The sequence below is a fragment of the Cydia splendana genome, chromosome 9 (genome assembly GCF_910591565.1).
Source record: "Cydia splendana chromosome 9, ilCydSple1.2, whole genome shotgun sequence".
NCBI lineage: Eukaryota > Metazoa > Arthropoda > Insecta > Lepidoptera > Tortricidae > Cydia > Cydia splendana.
In genome coordinates, this window is record NC_085968.1 from 17,670,151 (window position 1) to 17,692,159 (window position 22,009).

At 36.7% G+C, this 22,009-nt stretch overlaps 2 protein-coding genes across 4 annotated transcripts in view; both read left to right on the forward strand.

Annotated features, from left to right (window-relative positions):
* Positions 1-1,265: 1,265 nt before the first annotated feature.
* LOC134793733 (endocuticle structural glycoprotein ABD-5-like) lies at positions 1,266-3,033 on the forward strand. The gene is made up of 3 exons (XM_063765388.1): positions 1,266-1,381; positions 1,515-1,651; positions 2,775-3,033. The coding sequence occupies exons 1-3, from the start codon at positions 1,373-1,375 to the stop codon at positions 2,998-3,000; spliced, it is 372 nt and encodes a 123-aa protein (XP_063621458.1). The 5' UTR covers positions 1,266-1,372; the 3' UTR covers positions 3,001-3,033.
* A 4,174-nt stretch (positions 3,034-7,207) lies between these two features.
* LOC134793731 (uncharacterized) overlaps positions 7,208-22,009 on the forward strand; it is a 109,668-nt gene continuing 94,866 nt past the window's right edge. The window contains exons 1-4 of one of the 3 annotated variants that reach the window (XM_063765385.1): positions 7,208-7,372; positions 7,711-7,823; positions 8,196-8,451; positions 9,752-9,966. In XM_063765385.1, coding sequence (XP_063621455.1) covers positions 7,346-7,372; positions 7,711-7,823; positions 8,196-8,451; positions 9,752-9,823 — 468 coding nt within the window. In that variant the 5' untranslated portion in view covers positions 7,208-7,345 and the 3' untranslated portion in view covers positions 9,824-9,966. Of the gene's footprint in view, positions 7,373-7,707; positions 7,824-8,195; positions 8,452-9,751; positions 9,967-13,400; positions 13,412-22,009 lie in introns of those variants that run through there. The other 2 variants (XR_010144576.1, XR_010144575.1) reach the window with 2 other exon arrangements.

Below are 22,009 nucleotides of genomic sequence, written 5' to 3' on the forward strand. Positions count from 1 at the left end.
TTCGTCACAATCGTCGATGGCTTTCAATGTAGAATGCGTGACGAAAGCAGAATAGGACTAATTTAAGAACTTGACGAAAAACGAATGGGACGACCCAAGACGATACCCCGATATGGTAAATATTGATACAGTACGCACACGCACCCCCTATTTCTTCTTAATTGGCATGGAAGCGGGAGCGGCATATACTTCGTAATACTGACATCAATTCAGCTACCTAAGAGTACTAATGCTGCACCAATTCCTTACTTCCGAGTCAGGAGGAGTGAGGAAGTCAGTCTAGGAAGTCATGATGCTAACTCAATCCATTAATTCAAGAAGTTAGCTACATAATTATATCGAAAACGGGTTAATGTAAAATATATAATGTTTATATCAAGATCATCCGTTTTCGTTAAATATCCACCATCAAACAACCTTTGACATTTAAAGTGCCCATCTCATCAAAGTTCAATTCAATTATGTTTCATCACTGCACCTTATAAAACGAAGTTCCCCGCCGCGTCTGTCTGTTTGTATTGTTCGCGATAAACTCTAAAACTATACTAAACGGATTTTCATGCAGTTTTCACCTATCAATAGAGTGATTCTTGAGGAAAGTTTGGTTGTATAATTTGTTAACGCGTACTAAGCCGGGGTGGGTCGCTAGTCAAAATAAATCAAGTATGTAACTTTAATTTTCAGTTAGGTACAAAATAAAAAAGATACATATTATGATCCCCCAACATAAAAGTCTCCTGATTTTGGATGTCAGTAAAATAAAACTTATTTTTTTCATTTTAAGGATAACCGTAACGTAAGTATAGATAGGTACCTATGCTATTTAGGTAATTATTTTAAAAATTCAAACCAAATAATTTACAAACATAAAAAATATTTTTAAATTAAAATATACTGATACTACTAATTACTTTATCATATACCACATTAGGAAATACAAATAGGTAGGTACAGTCAGCTGTAATGATACTTGACCCCCCTGCAAACAAATTTCTGTACAGAGGGGGTCAGTTATCTCTGAAGCTGACGGTACACAATAATAATAGAAACAACAAATTAGTTGTTTGCCAATTGGCGTTACTGAACTTTCATATCCAGAGAATCTTCTAAGTCCTTAATTAATTAGTATCAATAAAAACCCATTTTGTTACAATATGAATTTTAATTAAGGTGTTGCAAACGCCATCATCGTTGTCCTTAGATGATACGAAGAGGTCACTTCGTAGGAGTAGTCAAATGTACAAAACCTTGTACATGGATAAACGTCAACAAATAACTAAATATGTTGTAATAAATACATCCACTATATAAGATGGTTTGATCCAGCAAACAAGCGCAGTTGAGATTGGCGCGTCTTACTATCAGATCTAAAATGAAACTGGTTAGTTACTTTGTACAATATAAATGTTATTCTTAAAATTCCACGGTTAAAGGACGGCCAGTTTTAATAGTTAACAGTGAAAAGTGCGTGTGTATTGTGAAACGAGTACCTCATGGATTTGGATTGTTTTCAGTTCGTTGTCTTCGCGTTGGTAGCTGTGGCGGGCGCTGCGGCGCAGCAAAGGGCTCCACGACAAAACATAATTCGATCTGCTATCAACCTATTGCGGTCTACTTCGGATAACGACGGACTCGGAAATTATGCCTTCGCGTAAGAAACCGTTTCAAAGCAATGGGGTTGGCAACTGTCAAAGGTTTGCATTGATAGAGTCATCATAGCTTGCCCCTTTTTCTATGAGATTTGGCTTAAAGGGCTGGCATCCAGAGCATACCATTCCATAAAAAAAAGTTGACCCAATTTTAGGGATTGACAGGACAGGACAAGCTATGCTGGCACCATCTGCTAAATACTTCGACTAGCCAACCCCATTTATCCAAATGGCTCAAAATGATCTTCACGCGTTTTATTGTCATAGAAATAAAGTTGTAGAATTTTGGCCACCTCCGATAAGCTATTCCTGTTGCTGACTGCACAATAGAGAGAAATATACGTAAATTTTGTTAGCAATGACAAACCAATTTATCGGAAGGGTTGGAAGTGAAACTCAGTTTACAATTTCGCTATTTGAGGTGGGGTCAGATTACATTACATAGTATTACAATTTTAGTAAATGCCCATGCCATGTCAACTCATATTATATAATTATTAATTATCTCATTTAAGTAGTAAAATTCGTTTAGGTTAATAACAAAAAAAAAATCCCACGGTTATGAATGGGCTGAACATAATATCCCACAACAAGGTTGGCTAGCCATGAAGGCCGCATGTAACATGGACATTCAGCCAGGACCAACTAGCAATACCTAAAACGTTTCCATTAGTAAAAGGGTGATTAGTTGATTACATTTATCGTTTTTCAGGACACTTTCTGCTGAGAAAGACAGGGATATGTTCTTTCCCTGTGACGCTTAGCAGCAGAAAGTATTCTGCAAAAGGATACGGGTGTCAAGAAGGTGTCAAGTAACATAAATGTCACTAAAGAGAGTAACAATGGCGTAGGTCAAAGAATGATTATATATTTATGACAAGAAAAAACTGCATGTTCGGCCTCATTCTAAATCATACCACCTTAATTTGAAGTGCCGCTGTGCGATCGCGACTCAAATTTCACCTGTAAACTGAAATTTATCCTTTTACTTTTATTATTACCACTACGGTTAAATTTAGAGCGCTGCGGACCGCGAGGTCGCTGCCTGCAGCCAGAAACAGAAATATTTTAAAGTTATTTTTTTAATAATAGTGCATGAATTAAATAAATAAATGTATTCCTCAGATACGAGCAAGATAACGGACAGAAACAGGAAGAGCAGGGTACATTGAAGAACGCTGGAACAGACGACGAGGCGCTTTCCGTAAAGGGTACATACGAGTGGGTGGGTCCCGATGGCGTGACTTACACCGTCAACTACGTCGCTGACGAGAACGGATACCAGCCCACCATCGAACAGGGCCCCGGAGGTGGAGTGCCCCCCGGTGTTGTCGCTTCGCTGCTGGGTTAAGCCGTTATACAAAAAAAGTCAAAACTAGTCCAATTTCTAATAACACATTTTCTACTCAACGCATTTGTTGTTTTTGTACCTACCTAATATACTTACATCCCCATCCGAATAAAATAAAAAGTGCCATTTCTGGTTCCAAAATGTTATTGTTGACAGCGGACAGATCAAATCCATAACCGTTTTGGAACAAAAAAATAATATCACAATCGAGCTCATGATCTGATGATAGTGATGATGGAAACCGGAAGTGACCATAATGACTATGGTTAAACAACGCAGTCTTATTAAGCCTGTTTTATCTTCTTGGCATCTTTTATTTCATACCTATGACACATCCAAGATAACATACAGCCAGTTGGCTCAGAGGGCCTACCTAAATTAGAAGTTAGGGTCTCCCCAAATAATATCGCCGCGCATTCAGCAAAAGCCTATAGGAAGAAGCTTTATGTCCGCGCAATAAGAAAAAGTCGTCGTTCCGTTTGGCTCGCATCGGCCGACGCCTGCCGACGCGTCGACGGCTTTTTCGCCCTTATTGCGCAGAGTTAAAGCTTTTTTCTTATCTTATCGGATTTTACCGATTCCGCGTCGACATATATGTGGGGGAACCCTACACTCGTAAAACTTCTGCTTGCTTTACTTTATTGGTATCAGTCTTACTTTCCTTAAATCAACCGCCTAATGTAATATAACACCATGTTGGTGATGCTCCAACATTGCGGTTATTCTTCGCACAGGCTCTTTGACAGTTAAGTTATCGTAGTTAGTTAAATTACTTCGAGTATGCGAAGTATGCAATAAAGATTATTGTATTGTATTGTACTGTTATCCTTAGAAGAGCATTTTATTTTTAAGTAGGTACGTGTACTGAGGTTCAATCTTGTAAATATGTTTGTATAAAAAGTACGAGCTGTGTCTAGACTAAATTATACAAAGTGGTAAAAGAAACTAAAACATTGCTTAGAGTAGTTTTTGCAAAAACTCTTCCCTTCACAGTAAAAAGACTTAAGTATAAGTGCTGAGAAGATACCCTCAACATTTGTTGTTATTTGTTAGGTACATGAAAAGGATGACTCACGTTAGGCCGGGGCGTGTCCGGGCCGGAGCTTCCGGCGCTTACTTTACTGTGACATGACAGGCGATCACGTGATGCATTCCATAGAAAACGATGCGCCGGAAGCTCCTGCCCAGACACGGCCGGGTCTAACGTGAGTCATCCTTAATAGCCCACTTCCAAGGCTTCCGACTTTGAGAGACGGATAACTACCTACGGAACTACACTGAGCATAGGCTACCACGCTCATGGCCGGTTATTATTTAGAGCTTTTTAGTAACTTGAGACGTCATGGCTGTTATTTTCTGTACAAAACAGTCTGCCGATTTTTGCGGGGGAGGGGACGTCAAATATTTTGCTATTCCTACATGATTACTACGAGTACGTAACGTGCCGTAGCCATGTCAGTCCATACAAAAGTTTGCACATCAGTGCAAGGTTTTTGGCAGAGAGGTAAGCTCTTAAAGGCGATTCCAGTTATTAAATGCTCTAAGGGTTTTATTGTCTATTTATGGAGTGACCATTCCAAGTTTACTTATTTCTCTATGGTAAGTTATTTAACTTAAACCATAACTTGACTGTAGATACTAGACTTACAGGGCAATTCGCGTACACTGACATCAAAATGACGTCATTCAGCTATCGTGCATTTTGCTCGTACCTACTTGTCGTAGATTATTGGCGCGAGCATGATACAGTAAAGTAAAGTAAAGTAAAGTATTTATTTATTGTAAACTGTGTACATAAGATGACATATACAGGAGATATCGAATCAACAGTTGCCCATTTCAAGCATACAATATGATCTTAAAACTACTAACTATACGAGCTTACTGACTAACTTATACTTAACAAACTGGTGATTCCAGAAAAAACTTATTTAAATTGTAAAATACATTTTCAATTAACCAGTTTTTTCATTTAAATTTAAAACGATTGCCCTCTAACATTTTTATTTCAACTGGCAGGGCGTTAAAAACTCGTATTGCAGTATTGAATGTACTTCTGTAAAACATTGAGTTGTTTGATTTTGGACATACAAGATTAAATCTGTACTGCTCTCTGAGATTATCTCTCTGCGAGGATTTTTTCCTAACTAAGTAATATCATTCAAATATCATTCTGATGTCAGTGTACGTTCGAATTGACCTGCTACCATTCCTGTTCCATTTTTATGGTATAAAGTGTCCTTGCACTCAGTGCATTTTACGCAAAGACAAGTAGAGTAAAGAATAAAGACTCGTAATCGCTGTAAAGTTTAGGAATCATTGCTGTAGATGGGGTTACTTAAGCGAATTCTAGTTAGTTTCATATATTTTGTGACCCTGATTTTACACACTTAAATATTTCATCGGCCAACATTCATTTCAATATGTCCACGAGTACGTTTACTTGGACCAGATAGTATCCTTCGAGAACAGGCGGTCTATCGAAATCGATAGACGTACCGAAAACGCCTGGAAGAGCTTCTGGTCCATGAAAGCGCTAATGAAGGGCGACATTCTTTTGTGTCTTAAGCGAAAACTTGTGCATTCTGCCCATCCTAACCTACGGTGCACAAACTTGGTCATTAACTGAGGCTCTAAAATCGAAACTCAAGGTTTGCCAGCGAGCGATGGAGCGTAGTATATTAGGTTTTCGTTTCGTAGAACTGATCGAATCAGAAACACGGAACTACGCTCAAGAACTAGAATTGTAGACCGCTAAGCTTAAGTGAGACTGGGCCGGACATGTCTGCCGCATGCACCCGGAAAGTTCGGCAAAATGGTTACTGAGTGAGACCCACGGAACACCATAGACGGTGCGGGCCGGGGTTCAGGCAGACCTAAAAGTAGATGGCGGGACGACTTGGACGCGTTCTACCTAGAGCTTCCGATACACGTGTTACACGCTGACACGGGTACCCGACGTACCCGAACGTACGAAGAACCCGAACTACACGGAGCCGCCCGGATTCGGAAACGTTTACACGGGTACCCGTGTACACGGGTACACGGATACACGAAATAACGGATCTTATTTACCCGCCGGTTCGACCCTTCACTCTCGTGTAGCGGAGATTCGTGCTATGAAGACATACGATTGAATATGTAGGAGGTTAGGAAGATTCGATTACCTACTTTGCAGTTTTACTGGATTGATTCATGATTGAAAATGTCAATAATAGGTAGGTAAGTACACTTTGTTTCAATAATTATAAGATTAAAATTAACAATATCTTAGTAACCGTTGACTTCATTGATAGGTATTTCAGTTTCTTCATTGATGTAGTTTTTTGATAATTAAAGTAAACCTATATGATTATCTAATTACAAAAGTATATAGTTATGCGTGCTGAAACTACCACGAACGGAATATGTTATATTTTCCTTTAGCAAAATCGCATTTTGCTCACTGTGTTTAAGTAGAAAAGTACCCATGTTCGAGCTGCTGAGGTGAAAAATCAATTAAATTGATACAACACATATCAATCAGATTGAACATCCAATAAAATAAAACTGCTAAACAATCGGAGCTCCTGAACCTGAATCTTTGTTTTATTTTAAACTTTATACATTACTTCAATCTCCGCTACACGCCAAGGACGGGTTAGGCCCGCGTGTATTTAAGGTCCGTTTATCCGTGTACATGGGTACACGGGTACCCGGATACACGGATCTTAATTACACGTGTGCCCGACTACACGTGTAGAACGGGTGAGAAAACCGTGTACGTGTAGTTCGGAAACGGGTACCGAACACGTGTACACGAAACCCGGACACGACCGCGAGCTCTAGTTCTACTCCAAATGGTGGGAAAATGCCGATGATAGGGTGGAAAGGAGAAAACGAGGGAAGGCCTAGCTTTGTCCAGCATTACACCATAATTGGAGTAAAAGAGCTTTCTCTTAGGTAGGCGCTCAGATCAATGGTGGTCGGCGAGCATGATGCACGCTCGTGACGCTCAGAGTGTGCGTTCCGTGACCGACCAATTAGGCTCTCAAAAATGAATGCTCCGTAGTCACTTTAAGCGGAAGTAACAAAAGCTGCAAAAACTATGTGAGTCAGAGTTCTCATAAAACGGTGCCACGAAAAAACAGTTATTGCATGGAGATTGACAGGCTTTTAATTGGTCTCTGGCGCTAACTATAAAACCAGCCCCAAGTAGAGAAGCAAGTAGCCACTTTGAACTATTTATTTTCAATACTGCAACCACACAGAGTACTCAGTCATACGTGTTACTAACTTACCGATAGAGGCCATATCGTTTACAATATTTGGAGTTTGAGAGTGTGATAATATTAATCAGAAAAAAATGAAAGTTCTTTTAAAACATATCAAGGTTAGTGACAGTTTTGTCTTAGTTAAGCTTGCGTGAGCACTTTATTTAAATGTGTATTTTTAAACATGTTTTTATAACACTGCTCAGTGTTCAATTTCTTTTTGTTTTTATACTCATATTCTAAAATATTTTACTTATTCTAATCTATCATAAATCCAAGAATTTATTTTTAATATTTACACAGTCATGTTTTTGAGTTATGTTGTCCATTTATGAATCATCAAGTCATTAAATTATACCGTACTAAAATTATTAAGTGTGCAATAAATTGTGTTGTTGCCTTTTAAAAAACAGATTCAATGATAAAATAAGTAAATACATATAATTTTCCTTTCCAGATCCTACTTCTAATAATAACGTGTTGTTTGCTCCGCTCCGCATACAGTGTTTCTCTTTTTGGTGTCGATTTAACAGGACCAGTAAAAATTGTGAAAACTGGAATCGGACAAATGTAAGTAAAGCTAAAAAAAAAAAAAAAAAAAGTAAAGCTATAACTTATTTACCTAAAATGACAGCGGTATTACCCTAATTCCATAAAAAAAATTGCATTATCAAAATATCAGTGGACTTACATTCCTCTTACCAACTTTTCCTCGTAAAGGTGACGTCGCTTCTATAAAGGTAATGTAGAAGGTAGTAAGTACTTCTCTTATATTACCTATATCATTCTGGTGAGTCTTACTATTTATGACAAGTTCTTAATAGCCATTAAAATAACCTTTGATACCATAAACAAATTATGTTCTCAATAAAATACAATAATATGGACACATCTCTACCCTATGAAGCCTACAACATTGTGGTAATATAACTTATTTTACAGAACGAAACCACTACACCCACCTTCAACAATACAACCTACACTGCAATCTTCAACAAATAAGTTAACGCAGGAAAACAACTTCTCTACCCGCAAGCCAATCAAAGATGACCCTCAGAAACCTGACCCTAATAACCCTCAGAAAATTACCAGACCCGTAGAATCTAGTCAGAACAGTGGGTCAAAACTGGAGTCCGATTTGGACACACTTGGTTGGTCGGAAACAGGCGTTGATTACACTACTGAGACTGATAATGAGGTAGAGTAGTCTCTTACCCGAAACTTCAGTATACTTATACCGAAATCAAGAAATAGTATATATGGTACCTTGATTAACCCTGCTTAAACCTTATTTTATAGTAAATTTAAGATAAGTGAAATAATATGAAATTTCCCTAGATTAGTTAAAAAATAACATAATTAAAACATAAACACGATTGATTTCAAAACACGTATTGCATGGTTACATTAATATAAAACAAAGACTTAAAAAAAAGATTTACATGTTAACATGTGCCTGAACTAGGATTCCCTGTGTTTCAGGCGAGAATAGTAGCGGATGAGACTACACATGAAAAGTATAAGTACCATTCTATACACTGAGAGAAAAATCATTAGTAAACTAAACCAGGAATTAAAAAACAGTTCTGTACTGGGGGAAAAAATGAAATTTAGTAATAATTATAGACGTTTCACTATTTCTGTAAAGTTTATGTATTTCTACAAACAGCTCAGTAATCCTAAATCTAATTTCAACAAACAGATAATAGAAATTGCAAGAACTAATAGAAATTACAAAAGTCAATTTGTTCCTCTTAGTTGACTCTCCTTGTCCCCGGATTTTTGTAATTTTTTGTATTTTTGTAATTCTAAGTGTGTTTTTGTTATCCTTTTCTCTCAGTGTAACAGCTTTACGGAAAGCGGATCTGCATCTATAATATGTGAATTAAACGCGAACTGTATATATCAGTGGCGGCGCGTCTAGATTGTTCGTAGGCAAGCCGTAGCTGAGTTGCCCTTCCTTTTCTTCATAAGTTTAAAGAAAATGGATTAAGAGCCTGAATATCAGACAAGCCGATGGGAATCGAGTTCTATGGATGCTCCGCCACTGGTATATATAGCTGGTCAAGCAAATCTTGTCAGTAAAAAAAGGCGCGAAATTCAAATTTTCTATGGGACGATATCCCTTCGCGCCTACATTTTTCAAATTTGCCGCCTTTTTCTACTGACAAGATCTGCTTGACCAAGTATATATAAAATCTGTATTTCTGTGTCTGCAGAATTTATCCTGTCCTGTTAATGCTGACTAGCGGCCCGATTCGAACTTTAAGATACGTCAACTATTACGACTAGATACGATATGGATTAGATATGTCAGTGTCAAAAGTGACGTTTTTGTTTGAAGATATGTCACTTTTGACACTGACATATCTAATCCATATCGTATCTAGTCGTAATATTTGACGTATCTTATAGTTCGAATCGGGCCGTAGGTACCTAGAGCGCTATCTCATATAATTAATCTAATATGTCGCTCTTAACACTATTTATTTTTTCAGACAACAACTGATATAAACAGCATCGGAGGTCCCCCGCCCGCGGTGCTAGCCTCGCTTCTTGGCAGTGGTTGAACATGGGTACACTAATATTATTCAGTCTAAACATAAAACTTCTATCATAGGAACTTTTATTTAATATTTATTCTAAGGGTTATTTACATTACATTACACAGTCTGAAAATAGATTGTAATGAAATCCTATTTCGTTTGCTTTTGAAGTGTCACCGCTAGTAGCAATCCATATTACTGCTCTATATTTAAATAATAAATATCCTACTTTTGGATGTCCGAGTTTTCTTTTCAGGTTACTTATTATAAAATCGGTAAATGCTTTATTTTGTACGTTTTTATTTAGGCAAACGTAAATTAAATCAATGGCTTGCCAAATGTAACCTATTATACATTTTTGTAATTCATATTTATTTATACCCGCATTATCCGCATACTTAAATACATAGAAACATCCATGACTCGTTCAGGAACAAATATCTGTGCTCATCACACAAATAAATGCGCTGACCGGGATTCGAACCCAGGACCATCGGCTTCGCAGGCAGGGCCACTACCCACTAGGCCAGACCGGTCGTCACTCTTATTTTCTCACTAACACCACACTGCGTACTTAGTTGGTCACATGTACGGTAGTACGTGTCATACTTAAGTTAACATCACACATCATTGTCACAAACTTTTTCAATGGCTGCTTAAATTTTACGGTTACTTACTGCGCTCATAATTTATAATAGTACAAACTATCACTAAATATACCTACATTCATTTAAATATAATTTACCGGTTTGAATACAAACGTAGACCCTAGTAGGAAAATCGTTACGAGTATATTAGTCATTAGGTATGACAAAAAAGACAAAACGATCTAAGGAAAATACGTAGTTCATAAGAAGGATAAAAAGCGTCGCTAGTCACTCCTGGGCTTACCGACAGAGGCTTCGTTGTTTCCGATTCCGTTTTGTGTCTGTGGATTTGACGAAATTTTAATCCAGGAAAATGAATAAAGCTCCTGGTGTAAATATTATGGTAAGTAAGAGCTTTTCTTAATTTATAATGGAAAACTTTGAGGAAAGTCATAAAGTCTGCGCACTGGCCATTGCTTGTTTTTTTTTTCTCTGATTTTCTATTGTATAGGTACATAAGGTGTAGGTCCATTTAACCGAACTAAGTGTGAAAGTCTAGTGAAAGGACCCACTTTTTCGCATACCATAAGGCCGAAATTTGCTTGTATTATTATACGAATAACCTGTCAAAGCGTATTTATGGCAAGCGACAAATTGGGACCTTGCTTGGAAACGACACAAGTATTGATTTATGATATTTGATATAGGTAATTCATCGATGTTTAATGATACGTTTTAGTAGGGAAGGTCATCCGTTTTGTTTTACATAAATTAAGAAGCCGTGAAACCACGAATACGATAGAGCAGAGTAAATTGATGGTAATTTGCATAAACCGTTCAATACCCTTTAAAAACCGAATTAATAAGAAAATAATTATGTTTTTTTTTATTTCAGATGCAATTTATAATAATAATGTGTAGTTTGCTCGGTTTGGTATCCAGTATTCCTCTTTATAACGAAACGTCAGCACCAGCAAAAGTTGTAATACCTGGAATCGGGGAAATGTAAGTAAAACCGTTTTTTACAAAACATGGGGAGTTATGCTGCCCCACGAATAAATAAATTTGTTAGGGCAGATTTTACAGGCACAAGTGTTACAAACATCTATGATTTTGACGAGTGAAACAGTGCCCTACTTGCAGACTGCCGATTGTGAATAGATTAGTGTTTTGAGATTAAGTACGAGAAGAAAAGTAGAAAAGGATATGAATAGGTACACAATGCTCGTCTAGTGGGATAGACTTAAATTTTTGATAGGTAGGTATAAAAGTACCTACTAGAAGACAAGCAAAAATTATTATTTTTCTATATTGCCCAAGGTTCATAATACATCAGGGTCAATTTTAAATAGAAACGTACTACATTCAGACAAACTAGTCATGGTTTGTATAGTTTGACCTGTCATTAATTTTTATGCCAAACATTCGTTGTCATTATTGTTCTTAAATTGCATTTTTGTCCCCAGTTCGCAAGTGTTTAAGACCCAAGATACAGAATATTATACAAAGTATGTTTTTGGTAGGAACAATCGGTTTTCTAATGATGAAAACCGCGATCAAGACGGGGACTATTTTTACCCAGCTCCTTTAGGCATATTCGAAAAGTAAGTAAAATGGAAAGTTATTCAACAGACAACTCACACAAATTCAACAGAAACTTTAACGACGTAACGATAATCTAAATATTAGCTCTATGCTTTTGAAATTGTATACTTACTAAAGACTATTTTTTATTCGGTAGACTAAAATGACATTTCATACTATGAAATGTTATTTTATGTTCATACTAGGAAATGTCATTTTAGTCTACCGAATAAAAAATAGACTTTACCGAAACTGTAGGTACATTTAGTACAGTACAGTGTACAGTGTACAGGGGCTCAATTGATTCAAGAAAGTGACTGATAAAGTTCCCAAATAGAGTAAAATTCGTAATTATTTTGTCCATTTTAAAAATTCGAATTATTTTGTCCATTATAAAAGTATGATGATAGTAGAAAATGTTATCCACGTTACCTTTTGTCAAATACTCGAGTCTTTTTTTTTCATAGCCTATTTTGGTGTCCCACTGCTGGGCAAAGGCTTCCCCTCGTTTTCTCCACTCGACCCTGTCATCGGCATTTTCCCACCATTTGGGGTAGAATGCGTCTAAGTCGTCCCGCCATCTCCTTTTCGGTCTGCCTAAACTCCGGCCTGCACCGTCTATTGTGTTCCGTGGGTCCCACTCAGTAACCATTTTGGCCCACCTTTCTGGGTGCATGCGGCAGACATGTCCAGCCCAGTCCCACTTAAGCTTAGCGGTCTTGACGCCTACATCTACGTAGTTCTGGAGCGTAGTTCCGTGTTTCTGATCCGATCAGTTCTGCGAACACCTAATATACTACGCTCCATCGCACGCTGGCAAACCTTGAGTTTCGATTTTAGAGCCTCAGTTAATGACCAAGTTTGTGCCCCGTAGGTTAGAATGGGCAGGATGCACATGTCAAGGAGTTTGCGCTTGAGACACAAGGGAAGGTCGCCCTTCATTAGCGCTTTCATGGACCAGAAGCTCTTCCAGGCGTTCTCGATACGTCTATCGATTTCGATAGACCGCCTGTTCTCGAAGGATGCTATCTGGCCCAAGTAAACGTACTCGTCGACATATTGTATATCCTGCCCATCCACCACAATGCTATGTTTAGCTTGATTGGTCATCAACTGAGTTTTCGCTCTATTCATTGTAAGTCCAAAGTTGCAGATGTGATGACGTATGGGAGAAGAGGACTATGTCGTCAGCAAAGCGCATCAGGTTTGTTAACCTCTTGCCGCCGACTTCAATGCCCATCGTCTCCCATGAGACCGCTAGCTTTTGAAATATCTCTTGGAGACAACTGGTGAACAATTTTGGAGATAGCGGGTCGCCCTGTTTGACGCCTTTCCCTATTCTGAATACGCGGCCTCGGGCCTGAATAATCTCGAGTCTAATTTTCAATTTATTTCTCGCTCAAAATAATGTGTTATCGCATTTTTAACAGGATTAAACCACAGCAACCTTCAGAGATCAATAAACTAACTCAGGAAAACGACCAGTTCTCTGACACCCGCATACCAATTAAAAATGACAGTGGCCCTAATGACAGTGAGAACGTTCCTGGGTTATTGCCCGTGGAAGTGGAAACTAATCAGAAAACTGGATCGGAACAGGATTCCGACATTTACACACTCAGCTGGACGGAAACTGATTATACTGCTGAAACAACTGAATATGAGGTAAACTTATAAAGGATGACTCACGCTAGATAAACACATTTTTAAAAGTAAGTTACGGCAAATATGTAACAATTATGAATCTAATACGATCATTTATATTCTTCTGCTTTCATAAGTAATAGTTACTGATTTTAAAAAAGCGTTTTTCAATTAAAAGACTTGTCAAAATCGCTTACCTTCTTTCAAGTTCTTTGTAATGCTAAAAAAAACGAACTATAGTTGCGTGGTAATGCTTGCGTAATAATACGTAAGTAAGTGTAACGGGTTAGCACTGATTGACTATCAAGTTATTTTTTCGCGGATAAGTTAAATAATATTACTTCAAAAATAAAATTTAATATAGTAACTAACTATACTCTGTATCTTTAGATATTTAAATAAAAGTAAACAAAATCCTCAAATGGCTCCTTAAGCCAGTTATTTGAGGATAGGTGAAAACATTACACGATCAAATAATGTGGGTTAAAGTCAGGTTGTTCAGTGACAGATCCAGGCGGTTTTGTATTTGGTTGGTTAACCAATAAATTTTATACATACCCGAAAATGTACAAATTGTTTGTTTACTTTTATTTAAATACCTAAAGATACATATAGTCACACCAATAAAAGTCTGCAGCGGATTTGATAGCCCACGCAGTTAAACGTCATAATTTCATAGAAGTTTGACGTTTAAAATGACACTTGCACTGCGTGGGCTATCAAAATCGCTGCAGACTTTTTACGGTCTAACTCTTACAATTAGTGACAATATCTTTTTTGCCAACTGACTTTATAGATGTGGATCTATATAGTTGCGCCCTATAATAAATTAGCTCAATTTTGTGATTGCAGGTAGGAATCTACCTAAAAGACCCCGCCAAATCCTACTTTTATCGCGAAATTCAGATAATTTACACTAGGTTCACGTTACGTTTATTTTTCCAGACCACAACAGATAGCCTGGTGAATCGTGTCGGCGGCGCAGGAGGTGCTTCGGCTGAAATAGTAGCCTCACTTCTTGGTTAAACGTGGGTACAACACTATTGGAGCAGCTACACTCTATCGTAACATAATAAATTTGTAATTACAAATCAATTTTATAATAATATTTATAGCCAAGTTTACTATTAGCTGTGGTTCACTACACGTACTAGCTGTGGCTGAAATCAGCTAGGATTTCATACTTATCACAAAACTAATACTTACATGAAATTAATTTTGATAATAATTAATTTTAAAAATAATAATTAATTAACCCTAATTAATTATTATTCCTTAATCAATCAATAAATAATTAAGGAATAATAATTAATTAGGGTTAATTGTATTAATGCATAGTTTAATTTTTAGTATTAACTCTGTATTAATTAATTTAGTTTTTGATACCTTTTAGTGTCTTTAACTTGTTGTTTGTTATGCTATGTTGTTCTAAATAATTGACAAAATTTAAAAATAGCGTAAAAAGTGATGGGCAATAGTCGACATTTAATGTCGATAATCTAGTGATGTAAGAAGTTATCGATAAACCGTCTTGTGTGAAAATATCTAGATCCTAAGATACAAGGGGTTTTGGGTTGAGAGTAGGGAACACATTTTTGTAGTTATGATATACAATCTATTATGAACTTATTGATTCTAATATTTCAAATTAGAAATCAAAATCAAAAATATTTTATTGCATGGTTAAAATGGGTTAACAAAATTTTTAGGTACCTACAGGCACGCTTCGTAATTGTCGAGCAATTTAGGGTCCTAGCTGAATTGGTTGTTCCATACTTACTCGTGCTCTATGGAATGTCCAATTTAGATATGAGCGCCGATAGGCATTAAGCCGGCGGCGGCGCGCCGGTCAAAATCGGTCGGCGGCGTGGCCTTGAAACTCCTTTGATTAATGAAAAAATAATTCAAACCAAAATTTTACCGAAAAAACATGTTTTTACTGTAAGAAAGTTATAAAATAAGTGCATTTTTCAACTTCAAGGATAGTTTATTGAATAAAGGTTCGAAAATAGTTTTATATGTATAGTATAAACAGCATCGCGCGGTATCAGAGCCGGTCTTATAATCTAGGTGAGGCCCTAGCCGGGGTAGGCCCTTTTGTGCTAAGTAAAAAGTAGCGGATTGACTGTATCATCAGGAATGCCGATAGGCCGATAAAGACCGAGGCCATTGTGTTAAAAACTTGGAGATGCAGGCGCATCCGTGCGAGGCCAAAGGCCGTGCTGCAGCGGAGCTAAGATCGGACAAAAACCAATGACTAAGCATTTTAAAAGCGAGGCCGAAAGTTGAGCTCCAAACAGAGCCGAAAACTTGGAGGTTCAGATAGCGGCATACTTCTATGCGAGCGATGCGAGGCCAAAGATTGAGCTGCGATCACTCGCAGCTCAATCTTTCAATGCTCTCGCAAAGCTTGAAATTTGAACAATGGCCAAGTTTAAATGAGACCCGTTTGTTTCCGACGCCCTTTCGTGCGAACCCAACGGCCGGACCTTTGGACGTGAAAACGCTTAATACCTATCTGAAATTTACCCCTTTTTACACCTTTTAAAAACGTTCAACCATGCTTGCAATGGTTAATTTCACGGTAAATGTCGGATGAGCTAACCAGCTGGCAAAATTTGTAATTTCGTTGTCCTAAAACTAGTAGCGCGGTTACTAGACAGAAAAGTTTGAATTTATCTTCGATATTTTTGAATTATATGGGCCTAAAATACCTTTTGAATGTCTATAAGCTATTCGGAGTGGCGCCGTTAATGATCTAAACTAGTTAAAATGTATATTATCTGATTCTGAAAGTAGTAGTATCTAACAAGGTCACGCCGATGCCACGCCGATAGCGCAGCGTCGGCGGCGGCGGCGCGAAAATTTCGTCGGCGGCGGCGGCGCGCCGGCGCGGCGCTCATATCTAGTCCAATTTAGCTAGAACCCTAAATGGCTCAACAATCACGGAGCGTGACAGTACAAATGATTCATGTTCTGTATATCCTGCCCTACAATGGCGTTAATATTTGGTTGTCATGTCTATACTTCGTTTTTACGCATTATTGAAAAAAAAAATAGTAAATACTAATATTAACCACTAAGTACATAACTATTACAAAAAAAGCTAAATAATTATACGATTGCATGCTTAAAAAAGACACGTCACCTTCACTCTAATGCTAAACAAACGAAGAATAAGAACTAACAGCGATAAGACCGCCTGTTGCTACCTTTATCTACATTGTAAATCGGTTTTAGGGTTCCGTACCCAAAGGGTAAAACACGGGACCCTATTACTAAGATTCCGCTGTCCGTCCGTCCGTCTGTCACCAGGCTGTATCTCACGAACCGTGATAGCTAGACAGTTGAAATTTTCCCAGATGATTTATTTCTGTTGCCGCTATAACAACAAATACTAAAAACAGGATAAAATAAAAATTTTAGTGGGGCCTCCCATACAACAAACGTGATTTTTGACCGAAGTTAAGCAACGTCGGGCGGGGTCAGTACTTGGATGGGTGACCGTTTTAATAAATAATGGTACGGAACCCTTCGTGTGCGAGTCCGACTTGCACTTCGCCGGTTTTTTTTAAATTCGTTTTTATGTTTGTGGTGTAATAAAGAATATTTTAGAGTCAGACCAAGAAAAGTCTACAGCAATTTTGATAGCACACGCAGTGCATGTGTTATTTATATGTCATAATTTCATAGAAGCGACGTTTGAAATAATACTTGCACTGCGTGTTCTATCAAAATCGCTATAGATTTTTCTTGGCCTAACTCTACTTTAAATTACAAAGTAAGGCCTAAATTATAAAATAAGGCCCATCAATGTTTTTTTTTTGTGTTTATTAAACTTGATATTTTGTCTATAGTATTAGCGGACATGGCCTCAAAATTTACACCCGCTTAAGAATCGGGCCTTATTTCGTGCATTATATACAATACTACCCATTTTTGTGTAGTCATTATTTATACCATAGAAGCATTGTTTGAGTAGCCAATTATTTAAACCGTATTTTTTTAAAGGGCAACGGTGGCAATATTTTAAGGTCTGGATAATAAGATACAGATATTAATAAGGATATCAATGTAAGTGAATGTTACCATGACTACCAAACAAACAAATGTGATAGAATTTGCCAGCTGGCATTGTAACATTCAGACAGTTACCTATGTACCTAATCTGAAATATGAATAAATTAGTAATATTTTAAACAGGAAAGTAAACCGAATTTTGGCCTTTTGCTGGACACAATCACAATAGTAATTTGTTTTACAAGAGGGCAAAGTTTATCGCCACCGGTTGATGCATTTGCAGCACCAATGGTAGAAAATGCAAGCTCATCATCAACTGCATAATCGACGTTTGATATGACTATTAAATCCGAGCTTTTTGATCATGAATCATGATAAAACAAAATTTTAGAAGGTCGCAGAATAGTGGATTTAAAATATTTATTTTCTGTGATCTCAAATATCAGGCACGATCATACAAATTGTACATTTGCTGATCTTGCCTTTGTCATTGAAAGACGTAAGGGTTTACACAGAGAATATATATTTAAGTGTAATATGTGCAAAAAAAAGGAAACGATACACTCTGAAGACCCAAAAAGAAAATGTTAGTAAATACTGCTCCTCCCCATGGTTACTTGGTTCCTTATTCAACCTACCTGAAATTAAACGAGTAGGTTAGTAAATTATATCATTTTACATTATAAAGTTAAATGTTTAGGTATCTCAATCACTTACTCACTGGTGGACATGGACGCAAAATTTTTGCCCATCTACTTATACTATCTTATAAAAAATGAAATTTTGAAAGTTAGCACGCTTAAAGTTCGTTTTTTTTGCATTAAGGTAACAGATTTTGACATGTCTTATTAAAAATTACCATTGAAAAATAAGTCATAGCAAATATGTTAGAATTATAAATCATATTAATCATATTAATGAGCAAGAGCACCCTAAACCGGCGAGCGTGTATGAGGAATGTTATGAATGTGAAGGAAGCGAAAGTGGTATGTCAGGATCGTAGCAAGTGGAAATCCGTGGTCTCTGCCTACCCCTCCGGGAAATAGGCGTGATTGTATGTATGTATGTATGTATGTATGTATGTATTAATCATATACTTTTTTATATTCTTTTGCTTTCATAAGTAATATAAACTAATTTTTGAAAGCGTTTTTTAATAATTATTAATAAAAATACACGTCATGATTGTTTACCTTCTTTCTAATGCTAAAAAATAACGAACTATAATAACCGGGCCTTATTTGGTACAGAACCTTGATTTGATAGGTACATCGGATATTCTGGGCCCCTGAGTTTGTTACGTAAAGGACAAAATGGTGACATGTGGTTAGAGCTGATACTGTTAAACTAGTGGTTCTGTGCGCTAAGTATAAAAAATAAGCTTCAGCGAACTCATTAAGCCTAGAAAAAACCCTACACCCTACTGCCACTTAAGTCAGTCTTGAGTCTTTGAATCAATTTCCGTAGTAGTACTACTACTACTAAGGTACTAGGAGGTAATAAGGCATATAGTAGGTATAATAAGGCCTACCTGAAAAATAATGTTCTTACAACAGTGTAACCGTGTTAGTTATTTGAGTAACATATATGTAAAGTGATACAATTAAAAGCTAACAGCAAACCAGTACATAAATTATATCTTATGTACTTCTTATGAATTACACTCTTATAAAGGTTTCGGCTAATTACGCTTAATTACTTGAATAAAGGTAGATGAATTGCGTGCGGTCCAATAGGTAACCACAACTCACGGAGTCCAAAACAATAAGCTGATCAGCAAAGTCAAGTAAACAAAGCCAAGTCACAGTAGTAGAAAGATTATCGAGTTCCGTAAACGTAAGCCGGGTCAAAAAATTCAATCGCAACACAGTAAGTAATAAGTGAACGCCTCGTGGCAGTAACGCACGAAAAATAACATTGCAAATTGTCGGCAATGAGGCGCGCGCGGGTGCAAGCGTACGCATCTGTGTGCGTGCATTACACACACAAATACAGTCTCTCACGCCCCGTCAGAGCGACGGGTATATTCAGCTTGAAATCTCAAAATTGACTTTTAGCTCAGCTCCCGTTTCGTCTTAATACGGTATTAAGCATCAGAAGTGGCTGAACGGGTAAGATGTTCAAATGATCTTGACATAGGCCGAATGTGGACAAACGATTATGATTTATAACTTACGAGTAAAACTCGATCGTAAAATTGTCCTATAAATATTTATTTATTATTTATTTATTTATTATATTTATTGCTCCTTACTCGCTAAGAAAGTTACTTCTGCTGCTTTATATGTAGTATGTAACTACAGTCAATTTGTTGACTTTTTAAACCTAGACTAGACACTGGTTTTTCGTAAGATGATTATTCTGCATTCATTTTCCTTATTATGGTTTTCCTTATTATGGTGGTTGTCAACTAAATTTTTACGCTCAACTTTACTAATGTGTGAACGTACCTAGATTTAAGTACTTGATCTTAAATCCGTAGTAACTGTATGTATCAATATCACATTTAAACTGGTTTTACTCAGGGCATTTGCACAATTAGCATTGGAAATTGGTTTGTAGCCATTGTTCAACTGTTTTGATTTTGTGTCTCGAAATATTGTTTTTAATACAGTTGCTCACAAAGTGCTACTTTACGTAGCTGTTTAGCGTGCGGAAAGTTGGTTATGTCGAACTAGTGCTTTTTACTTTTCCAATTTTTTTAAATTTATACTTGTTCCAATTCACGACTACTTATTGATGAGTGTTAATATTAGTTTCCTTTAAACGTCGTAATCAGCATAAAAACCTACTGTTAATGTAAGAATATGAAAAATATACATATTTCATATTTTAATACTTACCTCTTCATCATTATAACACGTTTATTTTTTAATATTGAATATTGAAAATTCCGTTCTTAATAAGGTGTCTGAATGGAACGGAATAGCTGCCAAACGCCCATAGATATAATATACTTAAAGACGACGTCTAAGCGAGCTGTCACTGTTACCACTTTTGTTTAGTGTACGATTAACAATGTTTTACTTATTTTTTCGCAACTGTATTAAAAAACGTCGTTCGATACACGTGCGGAAATGTCATTCTTCACTCGTCCCGAGTCTTCCCACTCGCCTGCGGCTCGTGGCAAGATATCTCGGTACTCGTGAAGTAATGACATACCTTCCGCACTAGCATCGAAATGTACTATTTTAATACAGTTGCCTAAAAAATGCTACTTTACGTAGCTGTTTAGCGTGCGGTAAGTTGGTTTTCGCGAACTAGTGCTTTGTACTTTTCGATTTTTTTTAAATTTATACTTGTTCCAATTCATGACTACTTATTAATGAGTGTTAATATTAGTTTCCTTAAAAGACGTAATCAACATAAAAACCTACTGTTAATGTAAGAATACGAAAAATATACATATTTCATATTTTATTACTTACCTCTTCATCATTATAACGTTTATTTTTAATATTGAATATTGAAAAACCGTTCTTAATAAGTTGTCTGAATGGAACGGAATAGCTGCCCAAACGTCAAACGCCTGTCAAAGAAGAGGCGTTTTTTCTTACTGCAAAGTTTCCAAAGGCAACATTTGATATTGTTTTTATAAATATACGATACACAAATAATCGTAAATAACCATACTTAGGTAATAATAGTACAATGTATTATATTTACAATTGTTTATAGAATAGAATAGAATAGAATAGAATAGAATAGAATAGAATAGAATAGAATAGAATAGATTTATTCGTAAGCACAAACAATCGGAACAGTACATAGTATAATAATAATTATGTCTTATAGAATATGCATTTGAGAAAAAAAACTCATTGAAGTGGGTTCACACCAAAAAAAACACCTCTTCATAATGTCAAAAATTTTCACTCCGAAAGATCGAACTTACAACGACTTTGTTTTCCAGTCTTAAGTTTTCAAAAACTTGCCTATAAAATGAGTGAATCAGAGTTTGTAATTGATTTAACACGCCAGACATATATGAGAAGGCTGCAATTGCAAATGAGAGTGCTTTGCCAGAATAATCTAAAAATAAGTAGGTATATTGCTGTTGTTGTTCTTGCTTTTCTTATTTTTTCGCAACTGTATTAAACAACGTCGTTCGATACACGTGCGGTGCGGTAATACTTTCCGCACTAGCATCGAAATGTACTATTTCACATCACCTATTCGAAAAAGGGCATTTCTTCCCCGCTAGGAGCGATCAAAGTGGCACTTTTCTTCCCTGCTAGGAGGGATCAAAGTTGTACTTTTCTGTTCTAGGACACATCTTTTTTTCATTTTTACATACAATTTTTTTAGCTTAAATAGTGTTTTGATACATGATAATTTCCTCATTTATTTATTTTTTTATTTTCCTCATAGTTGA